This window comes from Phyllopteryx taeniolatus, chromosome 14 (genome assembly GCF_024500385.1).
Source record: "Phyllopteryx taeniolatus isolate TA_2022b chromosome 14, UOR_Ptae_1.2, whole genome shotgun sequence".
NCBI lineage: Eukaryota > Metazoa > Chordata > Actinopteri > Syngnathiformes > Syngnathidae > Phyllopteryx > Phyllopteryx taeniolatus.
Genome location: NC_084515.1, coordinates 24566708 through 24582105, shown reverse-complemented (window position 1 = coordinate 24582105; position 15398 = coordinate 24566708). Strand labels below are relative to the sequence as shown.

General features: G+C 43.9%; 1 protein-coding gene across 3 annotated transcripts in view; it reads left to right on the top strand.

Annotated features, from left to right (window-relative positions):
• Positions 1 to 12994, top strand: part of dip2cb (disco-interacting protein 2 homolog Cb) — a 113821-nt gene extending 100827 nt beyond the window's left edge. The window contains exons 35-38 of one of the 3 annotated variants that reach the window (XM_061796706.1): positions 218 to 392; positions 841 to 964; positions 5459 to 5986; positions 12808 to 12994. In XM_061796706.1, coding sequence (XP_061652690.1) covers positions 218 to 392; positions 841 to 964; positions 5459 to 5711 — 552 coding nt within the window. In that variant the 3' untranslated portion in view covers positions 5712 to 5986; positions 12808 to 12994. Of the gene's footprint in view, positions 1 to 217; positions 431 to 840; positions 965 to 1910; positions 2611 to 5458; positions 5987 to 12807 lie in introns of those variants that run through there. The other 2 variants (XM_061796707.1, XM_061796708.1) reach the window with 2 other exon arrangements.
• Positions 12995 to 15398: the final 2404 nt, after the last annotated feature.

Below are 15398 nucleotides of genomic sequence, written 5' to 3'. Positions count from 1 at the left end.
CGCTGCGTTCAGATTCATTCACTTATTCCTGACTCCCTAATCACTACAAAGGGATTTTCAGTGAACATTTTAGTAACTATCTCGGTCCAGCTATACAAAAAGTGGTCTCACAAGTGAAAAGCAGCTGAAGTGTTGATCTTTTCATAGGCTGTGTTGGGAATCATTCCCTCATTCTCCCTAATGACGACTGGGCGCGGTTTGACTGTTTTTTACGCAGATTTGGGTTCAGAGCGGTCACAACTCGAGCGGATACCTGAGCGTGTATGGGGATGAGGCTCTGCGCTCCGATCATTTCACGTCCAGACTCAGCTTCGGAGACACGCACAGCGTCTGGGCCCGGACGGGTTACCTGGGCTTTCTGCGCAGGACGCAACTCACTGACGCCAACGGAGGTCAGCACCCGTCGGAGGCTGTTCTCTGTTTTGAATAGGTGATGTAGTCCACTAGTGGTTGGCACGTCTGCCTCGCAGTTCTGAGGGTCTGGGTTCCAATCTTCACTTCCTTCCACGTAAACAAAAATATGTTGGCCTCGTTGAACAACAAGAAACAGTTAACAAGTGAAAATGCTTGTTTGTCCATATGTGCACTGACAATGGCTGGCGACCAGTCCGTTGTTTGTCTGTACATGTCCTGACATTGACTGGCGACCAGTTCATTATGTCCTGTGAGTGACAGGCGACCAGTCCGGGGGTACCCCGCCTACCTCTCGCCCACCGTCCACTGGAACAGACTCCAGCTCAGCGTAACGAGGATGTGCGCTCTCAAATGTCAAGGGGACATTTTGAATGCGACCACTCAAGTCACGTATTTGACTTGTGACCTTTGTGTGTGCGTGTGCAGAGCGTCACGACGCGCTTTACGTGGTGGGCGCCTTGGAGGAGGCCATGGAGCTGCGGGGGATGCGGTACCACCCCGTCGACATCGAGACATCCGTCATCAGGACACACAAGAGCATCACTGAGTGGTCAGCAAAAACACACACACGCACACACGGAAAAAATCCTCTTCATTCCCATCAAATTAAATTGAAATAAAAAAAAAAAAATTCCTCTAGAAATATACAGTTTTATTCCCCTAAGAATGGATTTTCGGTTATTAAAATAAATAAATATAAACTCCGTTACAATGATCTAAATGTCACTCGCCACTTTTATTTATCAATTATTTCTTATTGATCAACTCTTTCATGCGCGAGACTACGACTTCCGCAGTGGGCGCTGTTTGCGCCAATCTAATTTAAGCGCTAGTGACGTTTAAGTCTAGTTCATCGATCAAACTAAACAAGAAAGTCACATGACCTCGCACGACGTCTTCTATTGGGCCTACCGGGCATAGGTATTAACACTCGATACAGTGGGTATGGAAAGTATTCAGACCCCCTTAAATTTTTCACTCTTTCTTATATTGCAGCCATTTGCTAAAATCATTTAAATTCATTTTTTCCTCATTAATGTACACACAGCACCCCATATTGACAGAAAAAATGGAATTGTTGAAATCTTTTGCAGATTTATTAAAAACTAAAATATCACACAGCCATAAGTATTCAGACCCTTTGCTGTGACACTCATATGTATATTTAACTCGGGTGCTGTCCATTTCTTCTGATCATCCTTGAGAGGGTTCTACACCTTCATTGGAGTCCAGTTGTGTTTGATTATACTGATTGGACTTGATTAGGAAAGCCACACCCCTGTCTATATAAGACCTTACAGCTCACAGTGCATGTCAGAGCAAATGAGAATCATGAGGTCAAAGGAACTGCCTGCAGAGCCCAGAGCTAGAATTGTGGCAAGGCACAGATCTGGCCAAGGTTGCAAAATAATTTCTGCTGCACTTAAAGGTTCCTAAGAGCGCACTGGCCTCCATAATCCTTAAATGGAAGACATTTAATCAGAACCTTTTCCTAGAGCTGGCCTTGGTGAAAGAGGTAAAGAAGAACCCAAAGATCACTGCAGCTGAGCTCCAAAGATGCAGTCGGGAGATGGGAGAAAGTTCTAGAAAGTCTACCATCACTGCAGCCCTCCACCAGTCGTGGCTTTATGGGAGAGTGGCCCGACGGAAGCCTCTCCTCAGTGCAAGACACATGAAAGGCCGCATGGAGTTTGCTTTCTCTGGTCTGATGAGACCAAGATAGAACTTTTTGTCCTTAATTCTCAGCGGTATGTGTAGAGAAAACCAGGCACGGCTCATCACCTGTCCAATACAGTCCCAACAGTGAAGGATGGTGGTGGCAGCAGCATGCTGTGGGGGTGTTTTTCAGCTGCAGGGACAGGACGACTGGTTGCAATCGAAGGAAAGATGAATGCGGCCAAGTACAGGGATATCCTGGGCGAAAACCTTCTCCAGAGTGGTCAGGACCTCAGACTGGGGCGAAGGTTCACCTTCCAACAAGACACTGACCCTAAATACACAGCTAAAAATAACGAAGGAGTGGCTTCAGAACAACTCAGTGACTGTTCTTGAATGGCCCAGCCAGAGGACGGACTTAAACCCAATTGAGCATCTCTGGAGAGACCTTAAAATGGCTGTCCACCAACGTTCACCATCCAACTTGACAGAAGTGGAGAGGTTCTGCAAGGAAGAATGGCAGAGGATTCCCAAATCCAGGTGTGAAAAACTTGTTGCATCATTCCCAAAAAGACTCGTGGCTGTATTAGCTCAAAAGGGGGCTTCTACTAAATACTGAGCAAAGGGTCTGAATGGCTGTGTGATATTTCAGTTTTTCTTTTTGAATAAAATTTCAACAATTGCATTTTTTCTGTCAATATGGGTTTGCTGTGTGTACATTAATGAGGAAAACATGAAAACTTATTTTAGCAAATGGCTGCAATATAACAAAGAGTGAAATATTTTAAAGGGTCTGAATACTTTCCATACCCACTGTATATACAGATGCGGTGGTATCGGAATACAAGATTTTATTGCAGTAGTCTGACATAGTGCAATTGTGTGCAATTTGTCTCGTAGTCTGATCCAGGCATTCTGTGTTGTCTGTCTGAGGCAACGCAAAAAAGTCCCACATCACCGAATGTTTTTTCACCTACAAGATTTAAATAAAACTTTATTGGGCGTCAGATAGTTACAGTACTACATCATAAGACGCGTGAAAAGGCTAAAAATAAACTAGCTTTTGGATCGGTACACGACGCTGACGTGGAGTAAATGTCTTTTGTGGAGCGATCGGATCGGCTAATTATCGGCGGATACCAATCAAGCCAATCAGATCGGTGTAAAGTCTAGTTATAGGTTGCAGGAACTTGTTCCAGGGCTGGGACTCATTGTTTCCATGAATTGCATTCATGGTAAAAAAATGTATGCTTTGTCATAATATCTTTTGCTGACTTTAATCTCAGGTTACAAATGTTTTTCTTAATTGCATAATATTTGTAAAATAAGATTTTTTGTCCATCCATCCATTTTCCATACCACTTATCCTCACAAGGGTCGCGGCCGTGCTGGAGCCTATCCCAGCTATCTTTGGGCGAGTGGCGGGGTACACCCTGAACTGGTTGTCAGACAATCGCAGGACACGTAGAACCCCAATTCCAATGAAGTTGGGACATTGTGTTAAACAAATAAAAACAGAATACGTTTTACAAATTATGTTCAGCCTATATTTAATTGAATACACTACAAAGACAAGATATTTAATTTTCAAACTGATAAACTTTATTGTTTTTAGCAAATAATCATTAATTTAGAATTTTATGGCTGCAACACGTTCCAAAAAAAGCTGGGACAGGGTCATGTTTACCACTGTGTTACATCACCTTTTTTTTTTTTTTTTTCCAATAAACGTTTGGGAACTGAGGACACTAATTGTTGAAGCTTTGTAGGTGGAATTCTTTCCCATTCTTGCTTGATGTACAGCTTCAGCTGTTCAACAGTTTGGGGTCTCAGGCCAGTCTCGTACTCTTTTACTACGAAGCCACGCTGTTGTAACACGTGCAGAATGTGGTTTGCCATTGTCTTGCTGAAATAAGCAGGGGCGTCCATGAAAAAAACGTTGCTTGGATGGCAGCATATGTTTCTCCGAAACCTGTATGTACCTTTCAGCATAAATGGTGCCTTCACAGACCCATGCCATTGGCACTAACACAGCCCCATACCCCATCACAGATGCTGGCTTTTGAACTTTGTGTCCTTAACAGTTCGGATGGTTCTTTTCCTCTTTGGCCCGGAGGACACGACGTCCACAATTTCCAAAGACAATTTGAAATATGGACTCGTCGGCCCACAGAACACTTTTCCACTTTGCATCAGTCCATCTTAGATGAGCTCGGGCTCAGAGAAGCCGGCGGCGTTTCTGGGTGTTGTTGATAAATGGCTTTTGCTTTGCATAGTAGAGTTTCAAGTTACACTTACAGATGTAGCGCCAAAGTGTATTTACTGACATTGGTTTTCTGAAGTGTTCCTGAAAGAATGTGGTGATATCCTTTACACGTTGATGTCGGTTTTTGATGCAGTGCCGCCTGAGGGATCGAAGGTCACGGGCATTCAATGTTGGTTTTCGGGCTTGCTGCTTACATGCAGTGATTGCTCCAGATTCTCTGAACGTTATGATGATATTATTGACCGTAGATGATGAAATCCCTAAATTCCTTGCAATTGTACGTTGAGGAACATTGTCCTTAAACTGTTTGACTATTTTCTCACGCACTTGTTCACAAAGAGGTGAACCTCGCCCCATCTTTGCTTGTGAATGACTGAGCATTTCAGGGTAGCTCCTTTTTATACCCAATCATGGCACCCACCTGTTCCCAGTTATCCTGTTCACCTGTGGGATGTTCCAAACAGGTGTTTGATGAGCATTCCTCAACTTTCTCAGTCTTTTTTGCCACCTGTCCCAGCTTTTTTGGAACGTGTTGCAGCCACAAAATTCTAAGTCAATGATTATTTACAATAAAGTTGATCAGATTGAACATTAAATATCTTGTCTTTGTAGTGTAGTCAATTAAATATAGGTTGAACATGATTTGCAAATCATTGTATTCTGTTTTTATTTATGTTTAACACAACGTGTTCATTGGAATTCGGGTTGTATAAACAACTAACCAGTCGCACTCACATTCACACCTACGGACAATGTAGAGTCTTCAATTAACCTACCATGCATGTTTTTGGGATGTGGGAGGAAACCGGAGTACCCAGAGAAAACCCACGCAGGCATGGGGAGAACAACTCCACACAGGTGAGGTCGGATTTGAACCCGGGTCCTCAGAACTGTGAGGCGGATGTGCTGCGAACATTTTTAATGTAGGAAAAAAACAAAACATTTATGTACAAAGATTAAAATTAGTTTTTTGTTTTTCCTCAAAATAGGGTTGCAGTTACTATCATTTTTTTCTTAAAACATTGACTTTTTTGGAAAAAAAGAATATTCTAATAAAATTTAAAAAAATTTCTTTTTTTCTTTATTTCCGCTTTGTGGGTGTGGCGTGCGTTTTTATTCTAGTGCGGTGTTCACGTGGAGCAACCTGCTGGTGGCTGTGGTGGAGCTGGCGGCTTCGGAGCGAGAGGCATTGGACGTGGTGCCGCTAGTGACCAACGCCGTGTTGGAGGAGCACTACCTGATCGTGGGCGTGGTGGTGGTCGCCGACGCCGGCGTCATCCCCATCAACTCGCGTGGCCAGAAGCAGCGCATGCACCTCCGGGACGGATTTCTCGCTGATCAGCTCGACCCCGTCTACGTGGCCTACAACATGTAGACAAGACCCACAACCGGAAAACCTGCCATATAGAGAGATCGTATCATTTTTCATATAGTTTGACCCTCCCAACACGCTTTAAACACAAAAACCACAAACTTGTAAAAAAAAAAAAAAAAAAAACTTAAGTATTCCTTAGGACATGTTCTCACGCTCTCGCTGTCAAAAGGTGGGAAACTATCATGTAACATCACTTGGAGGACGTGAAAAGAAGATTCGCCCACGCACTTCTCAAAAGAGGCTCAGCGTGCTTGCTTCAAGCTGTTTATTTGTAGGTAAGGAAGTAAGTCCATTTTATTTGTAAATCACTTTTCACAGAGAGGACTCACAACATGCTTCACATAGTTCAAATACACTCGACAGTGGACCCCCGCGTATTTGACGTACGGCATTTGCGGATTCACCTAATTGTGGAATTTCGGGTTTGTGCTTATTTGTTTTTTTATTTATTTTTTTACCAAATTTTTGGGGGGCTGAAGCAGGGGATAGGGGAAAAAAATACTGTGAATAAGCGGTTGTTTAAAAGAACTCTGATTGTAATGATGTTTGGTTTATATGATCTCTTTCGGCGTAAGTAACATAATCAGGTACAACTTTCGAAAATCATTTCCAGATTTACATATTTTTACAAAACGTTATTTCAGCATTGTAGTGACGTCTAAAGGGGATATGCCCAGTTTCGCTGGTGTTTTTAGCATTAGCTACAGTAGCAGCCATACCAGCCGCAGCAGCGATGAACGCTGTTCAGGCTTTTCCGCTCAAGCCAGCGTGTGATCAAAGACATGAGGAGAGAGAGGAATTAACCAGCAATATAAACAGAGATGGGAATAAAGATGACAGGCGTGAAGAAGCTTGAGTTGGTCATTTTTGGGTGGCGTCTTGGCTGCTGCTGAGCAAAGCCGACTGAGAAAGCAAACGTGCGGTAGTATAAAGAGCTGCTTTCTGTCAACGTGTTGATTCAGACGGGACCCAAGAACAGGCAGAGGCAGAGAGGTTGTGATGAAAAGTTTATTGAAAAGGGGGAACGGAGATGGTTGTTGAGGCAGGGAACGTGTGGCAGGCGGTGACGAGGACAGGCGGCTGGCTTAGTGGCGTGGTGACAGGAATCCACGGAGGACAAGGAGAAACACGGAGGTCAGAAAGATGACGAGGAATAACGTAGCTTACTTGGTAACTGGGGAGCCGTCGTACTGCAGGAGAAGTTTCAATACTCTGACAAGGTTTTCCGGGTTCAGGCAGGCTTAAAAGTAGGTGGTAACGAGGGCTGATTGGTGACAGGTGCGCGGCCGAGGAAGGTGCTGGAAAGGGGGGGGCAAGAGGGCGGAAAGCTCCACCCGGGCTCCAACAGTAAAACTGCAGGGCAGCTCGTGACACTTTAATTTTCGCCACTGACTGTGTTCACTGGCGTCATCAGGTAAAATAAACACATCCTCTGAGTTACCGTCATCTCCATCAAAGACGATGTAACGTTTAACCAAGTTGTTGTGGTCCGTGGTTGGTGAGTGTACAGCTACACTATATTGCTAAAAGTATTGGCTCAGCTGCCTTGACTCACACTGACTTTAAGTGACATCCCATTCCTAATCCATATGGTTCAATCAGAATCAGAATCAAGTATTTGCCAAGTATGTCAAAAAAAAAAAAACACACAAGGAATTTGTAGTTAGAGCCGCTCTAGTACGACAACAGACAGTCAATTGACAGAGAACACTTTTGAGACTTAAAGACATTGACAAAAAAAAAGTCACTGAGCAATAAAGGGTTGCTAGTTGTCTGGTAATGCAGGTACATTTTTTATTTTTATTATTATTTTTTGACAATTGTGCAAAAGATGCAGAGGCCTCTAGCACTTAGAGCAGTTCGAATTACTAATATTGCAATAGTCCTTGCAATGACCATTGTGAAAAGGGCACAGAGACTTCAAGGAGTGTATGAGGTTTAAAGTGACGAGTAGCGCGATAATCTGGGACAATGTTGATTGTGCAAATGTTGCAGATACTCCTCAATCAGTGTGCAAATGGAGCGGATGCTACTCTGGCATGAGTGGCCAGTATTGGTCAACAACAGATATGCAAATAGTGCAGCGTGGCGAGACTACTACAGTGAGTGCACGAGTAATATAGAATTGGCCTCACACAAATATGACAATGAACACAAGTCAAAAAATTGCCAGGATGTTGTAATGGAATTGTAGGTTAGGTGTTTAAGAAGTTGATCGCAAGAGGGAAGAAGCTGTCGGAATGTCTGCTGGTTCTAGTTTGCATTGATCGGTAGCGCCTACCTGAGGGAAGGAGCTGGAAGAGCTGGTGACCGGGATGTGGAGGGTCCGAGAAGATTTTGCACGCTCTTGTCTTAGTTCTGGCAGCGTGCAAGTCCTCAAAGGTGGGTAGGGGGGTACCGACAATCCTTTCAGCAGTTTTGATTGTCCGTTGCAGTCGGAGTTTATCCTTTTTTGTAGCAGCACCAAACCAGACTGTGATGGAAGAACACAGGACTGATTCAATGACCGCTGTGTAGAACTGTCTCAGCAGCTCCTGTGGCAGGCCGTGCTTTCTCAGAAGCCGCAGTACATCCTCTGCTGGGCCTTTTTGAGGACGGAGTTGATGTTGGTCGCCCACTTCAGGTCTTGAGAGACTGTAATTCCCAGGAACTTGAAGGTTTCGACGGTTGACACAAGGCAGCTGGACAACGCGAGGGGCAGTTGTGGCGAAGGATGCCTCCTGAAGTCCACGATCATCTCTAAGTCTTGAGCGTGTTCAGCTCCAGGTTGTGTCGGCCGCACCACAGCTCCAGCCGCTCAGCTTCCTGTCCTTGATGAGGCCGATGACAGCGGTGTGATCTGCAAACTTCAGGAGTTTGACAGCCGGGTGCGCTGAGGTGCAGTCGTTCGTGGAGAGAGAGAAGAGCAGCGGAGAGAGGACACAACCCTGGTGCGCCCCAGTGCTGATGCTGCGTGTGGATGAGGTGGCCTCCCCCAGCCTCACCTGCTGTGTCCTGCCCGTCAGAAAGCTGTAAATCCACTGGCAGATGTCAGGTGAGATGCTGAGCTGGAGAAGCTTGGATGAAAGAAATGATGGTGTTGAACGCTGAGCTGAAGTCCACGAACAGGATCCTTGCGTAGGTCCCTGCACTGTCGAGGTTTTCTAGGATGAAGTGCAGTCCCATGTTGACTGCATCATCTGCAGACCTGTTCGCTCGGTAGGCAAACTGCAGGGGGTCCAGCAGGGGACCTGTGACGCTCTTGAGAGGTTCAAAGGACTTCATAACCACAGATGTCAAGGCGATAGGCCTGTAGTCATTTAGACCCGAGATTGCAGGTTTCTTGGGGACTGGAATGATGGTGGAGCGTTTGAAACAGGATGCTACTTCGCACAGTTCCAGAGATCTATTGAGTGAAGACTGGCGCGAGCTGGTCCGCGCAGACTTTGAGGCAGGATGGGGACACATGGTCTGGGCCTGCCGCTTTGTTAATCTTGTCTAAAATGACGTCGAGCCACCCTTTGCAGTTATAACAGCTTCAACTCTTTTGGGAAGGCTGTCCACAAGGTTTAGGAGTGTGTTTATTGGAATTTTTGACCATTCTTCCAGAAGCGCATTTGTGAGGTCACACACCTATTGGACGAGAAGGCCTGGCTCTCAGTCTCTGCTCTAATTCATCCCAAAGGTGTTCTTTCGGTTTTGAGGTTAGGACTTTCTTCAGGCCAGTCATCCACACCAGACTCTGTCATCCATGTCTTTATGCACCTTGCGTCAAACTTTTCCAACAAAGTTAGGAACATGGAACTGTCCAAAATCTTTTTGTATGCATTCATAGTTCCTTTCACTGGAACGAAGGGACCAAGTTCAGCTCCTGAAAAACAACCCCACACCATAATCCCCCCTCCGCCAAACTTTACACTTGGCACAATGTAGTCAGACAAGTACCATTCTCCTGGCATACACCAAACTCAGACTGGTCCATCAGCTTGCCAGATTGAGATGCGGGATTCATCACTCCAGAGAACGCTTCCCCACTGCTCTAGAGTCCGATGACGGCGTGTTTTACACCACTGCAGCCAACGCTTTGCATTGAACTTGGGATGTATGGCTTGGATGCATCTGCTCGGCCATGGAAACCCCTTCCATGAAGCTCCCTGCACACTGTTCTTGAGCTAATCTAAAGGCCGCATGAAGTTTGGAGGTCTGTAGCGATTGACTTGGCAGAAAGTTAGCAACCTCTTGGCACTATACGCCTCAGCATCCGCTGACCACGCTCCGTCGGTTTAAGTGGCCTACCACTTCGTGGCTGAATTGCTGTCATCCCCAAACGCTTCCACGTTATAATACAGCTGACAGTTAACTGTGGAATATTATGGAGGGAGGACATTTCACAACTGGACTTGTTGCATAGGTGGCATCCTATCACAGTTCCACGCTGGAATTCACTGAGCTCCTGAGAACGACTTATTCTTTCACAAATGTTTTTAAAAACAGTCTGCATGCCAAGGTGGTTGATTTTATACACATGGCCATGGAAGTGATTGGAACACCTGATTCTATTCTGATACAATTTACAGTCCCCTCCAGAAGTATTGGAACGGCAAGGTCAATTCCTTTGTTTTTGTTGTATACTGAAGGCATTTGGGTTTGAGATCAAAAGATGAATATGAGACAAAAATTCCATTTTTTATTTCATGGTATTTACATATAGATGTGTTAAACGACCCAAGACAGATCACCTTTTGTGTGAAGCCACCCACTTTTCAAGTGAGCAAAGGTATTGGAACATGTGACCGATGGGTGTTTCTAGTTGCTCAGGTTTTGCCTTTTAGATTGATTGCTTAAACATTAGATAATGCTTGTTTTTTGCTTTCATATGTGAAAACTACATTTGCTGTTAAGCAAACATGAAGACCAGAGGTCTGTCTATGGAGAAAAGCAAACCATTTTGAAGCGGAGAGAAGAGGGAAAACTGATCAGAGCGATTGCACAAACATTGGGCCAATACAACAATTAGAAATGTCCTGAAAAAGAAAGAAACTACTGGTGTATTGAGCAACAGATATTGAACAGGTCGACCAAGGGTAGCAACAGCAGTTGATGACAGAAACATTGTGAGAGCTGTGAAGAAACACCCAAAGACAACAGTCAGTGACATCACTGCCAACTTCCACAGGCCAGGGGTGAAGGTATCACAATCCACTGTTCGAAGCCTTCGAGAGAAGAAATATACAGGCCATACCACATCATGCAAATCACTCAGCAAAAAGAATCGGAAGGCCAGATTAGATTTAGCAAATAAGCACAGAGATGAATCACAAACGTTTTATGGACTGATTAACCTCTACCACAGTGACTGAAAGGCCAAAGTATGGAGAAAGGAAGGATGTGCTTATGATCCAAAACACACAAGCTCATCTATGAAGCATGGTAGAGGTAATGTCACGGCTTGGGTTTGCATGGCTGCTTCTGGAACGGGCTTCATTGATGATGTAACTCATAATGGTAGCAGCGGAATGAATTCTGAAGTCTACAAAAACATATTGTCAATTCACAGAAAAATGGTTCCAAACGAATCGGGAGAAGCTTCATCATGCAACAAGACAATGACCCAAACTAGCCAGCACAACAAAGAACTTTGTCAGGGGGAAAAAGTGGAAGGTCTTAGATTAGCCAAGTCAATCACCGGACCTTAACCCAATACAGCATGCATTTCACCTCCTGAAGAGGAGACTCACGGGAGGACCCCCCAGAAACAAACAAGAACTGAAAGAGGCTGCAGTAAAGGCCTGGAAAAGCATTTCAAATGAAGAATGCAACAGCCTGGTGAAGTTTATGGGTTTCAGGCTTGATGCAGTTATTGCTAGTAATGGTTATGCCACCAGGCGGCATGGTGGACAACTGGGTGGCTTCAAACAAAAGGTGCTCTGTCCTGAGTTGTTCTAGATTTAAATACCATGAAATAAAAGCTGGAATTCTGAACTTTTGTCTCATATTCATCTTTTGATCTCAAACACAAAAGTCTTCAGCGTGCAACAAAAACAAAGGAATTGACTTTGCCGTACCAGTACTTTTGCAGGAGACTGGATGTGGCTTCAGTGATTAAAACCCAGAAATGTATTTTCAATGTGAGGGAAAGCTTCTGTGCAGTTAGCTGTACGCTGTCGCTAGGTGTGAAGGAGACTTTAGCTAGGCAGGGGCAGCAGTTTTTTGTTTTTAACTTTATTGCAATGGATGACGGTTTACAATGACTCATTTAACCAGTATTTGGGAGGGCGGTAATGTAACCCCCCCCCCCCCCCCAAAAAAAAAAAACATTTCAAAAACATTTTCTTCCTTGAATCATTGAAACTCTTGCCATAAAAAAATTTGTTAAATTTTTTTTCTTCCAAAATTAGGTTTTGAATTTTAATTGACAATCATTATTATTGCCATGAAAAAATGCAAATAAGCAGTGATAAGGTAGAAATAAAAACACAAGCAGTTATTAATTTTATGATTCAAATTATTTTAGCTGATCACCACCTATTGTGATCATTTTTTTTCCCACAAATAATTGAAGCTCATTATAATTGCTATAAATCTCCCCCCGCCCCCCCAAAAAACATGAAAAAATCTGAAACTAGGTGAATCCGTGACTGCTGAACCGCGAATATGTGGGGGTCTACTTCATATCAAAGACAATATCACAACATTTTGCAGTGAATAAAAGAAAAAACAATTCCATTAAACAATATAAAAATAAATCAGAATCTGAACAAATCCAAAAACATTTAGTCTTACCACTCCCAGTTGACGTTAACTGCAAAACTGACACAAAAGTCAAACGTTATTTAAAAATTTAAACACCACACAAAGTCCACTAGTTCTATGCTAACATATAATGGGAAAAGCCATAGACAGGCTTACGTAAATTAGCATCGATGTAACGTTAATTGTAAAACTCCAAACAACTGCTACTTTGACACAAAAAGAGCAGCAATACATACAAATGGAGCGTCCTGCCATACACATGAGCGTACAGTATATTCTCTCTGTGTGCCGTGGGAACTATTGCTGGAGCTTAGTTGGGGACCTTCTCGACACTACCGTAAAAAAAACTTGGTCGATATTGTAGGTTCACGAACGGCGATCAAGCGGGAAACGCCATCGGCAAACAGCGGTGACCGGAAGCCCCGAATGAAGTGATTCCCCCAGAAAAAGAACAGCAGCGCACCCTGGTGGACAATCAGTGAAAGTGTTCTTGCGCCAAAGTTTCCAATGTTTTTGTCATTTCAGCTTTAACTTGTTTTTTTTTTTTTACACACACATAGTAAAAACATTTTCTAATCTTTTTGATACAAGTTCTTTCCAAGTTGGATTTTCAGGTACTTTTGTTAGGTTTTTTTTTTGCATACTCGACCAGCTGCAGCCTTGAAACCATACCATAAAAATATGTAAATATGTACAAAAAAAGAGAAGTGATTTAATTTATTTTGTCTCTTTTAGCAGTCAGATAATGAACATGACGACTCCTTTGAGAATTTGAATATTTGCTGATAAATAAAAGATAAAAAGTTTTGTTTTTATTGCGATAGAATTGTAGAAATGTCTGATTACAAGTTGGTTTCCACTCCGTCCTTGTCAAATACAAATGTTGAAAATGTTCCGCAGATGTTTCAAAGTCCTCCAGTGAGCAGACCTTTCAGTTTCATGCAGATTTACCTTTTTTTTTGGGGGGGGGGGGGCATTTTGCTTACAAATTTTGTTTGTTTGACCTGTTTTTAAAATGGTCTTATTTGAGTTTGTCAATAAATATTTCAAGTGTTGCCTTAAATGTTTTGCAAACATTTGTGGGAGAAAAACACTATTTTGGAAAAAATACAATAATTTTTACATCAAATACAACCTTAATCCCTGTAGATTAAAAAAAAGAAAAGAAAAGGTTCATACAATCTCAATTTGAGAAGAAAATTTATTCTTTATTCTCAAGATTGATTTTTTTTCACCTAAAAAAAAATGTTAAAACTTTCTCTAAAAAAGTATCATTTAAGTGTTCTACAATAAGAGTTAATTATAATATTAAGGGTTTCTTTTGAGGAAAAAAATACAACTCACCTTGAAAAAACAACTGCTTTATTTCCCCAAAAGTTTGTTGGTTCTCACTAGATAGTTATTTTATTTGTGGGGGGTGGGGTGGGGGTGTTCTTTATTGTAATTTTCTTCCCTTAGATTATGATTTGTTGTTTTAAAAAAAAAAAAAAAAATACAATGGTAGTAAACATTCAAAAGTTCCCTTTTTTTCAATTTTTTTTTTTTTGGGGGGGACTTAAATATAACCCTAAATGGCTCTTAAAAAAAAAAAAAAAAAAGACTTGGCCCCTCCCTGAGCCATCACCTTATTGTGGTGGAGGGGTTTGTGTGTCCCAATGATCTTAAATTGTCTGGGGCTTCACCCCCTTGGTAGGGTCACCCATGACAAACAAATTTTAGGTGAGGGACTTGAAGGCGGGCGCATAGTTGCCAGGCTTACACCCTTGGGGCCTTGGGCTCCAGTTCAGAATACCCACCCTTTTTGGAGTCCTTGGACTGGGTGCTGGAGACTCCCTCGTTCTGCTGGACCTTCGACGTTCACGTGGACAATGACAGTGAGACCCGAAGGGGCGTGATTGAGAGGAACAGTCCCCCCGACCAGAACCCGAGTGGTGTTCTGCTATTGGACTTCTGTGCTCGTCATGCATTGTCCATAACGAACACCATGTTCAGACATAAGGGTGTCCTCATGTGCACTTGGCACCAGGACACCCTAGGCCGCAGTTCGATGATTGACTTTCGTTGTCGTGTCATCGGACTTGCAGCCGCCTGTCTTGGACACTCTGGTGAAGAGAGGGGCGGAGCTGTTGACCACCTGGTGGTGAGTTGGTTCCGATGATGGGGGAAGATGCCGGTCTGACCTGGCAGACCGAAACTTATTTATCTGGCAGTCCCCTGTAAAAAGGAGCTTCAACTTTCACCTCCAACAGAACTTCGCCCACATTCCGGGGGAAACGGAGGACATTGAGTCTGAGCGCACCAGGGTCCGTGCCTCCATTGTTAAGGCGGCAGACCGTAGCTGTGGCCGTAAGGTTGTCGGTGCAGATCGTGGTGGCAATCCCCCGAACCAGTTGGTGGAGACCAGCGGTAAGGGATGCCCAAGCTGAAGAAGGAGTCCTAACGGGGCTTTTTGGTCGGAGGGTGTGTTCCAACTATAGGGGATCACACTCCTCAGCTTCCCTGGTAAGGTCTATTCAGGGGTGCTGGAGAGGAGGGTCCGTCGGGAAGTCGAGTTGGCATTCAACCGTGTTCCTCGGGGAGTCACATGGGTGGTGCTCCGGGAGTATGGGGTACCGGACTACCTGATACGGGCTGTTCGGTCCCTGTACAACCGGTGTCAGATTTTGGTCCTCATTGCTGGTAATAAATCGGCTTCATTTCCGGTGAGGGTTGGACTCTGCCAAGGCTGCCCTTTGTTACTGATTCTGTTCATTACCTTTATGGACAGAAATTCTAAGCGCAGCAGGGGTGATGAGGGGGTTCGGTTTCATGACATCAGTATCACGTCGCTGCTTTTTGCAGATGATGTGGTTCTGATGGCGTCATCAAGCCATGATCACCAACTCTCACTGGAATGGTTCGCAGCAGAGTCTGAAGCGGCTGGGATGAAAATCAGCACCTCTAAATCTGGGGCCA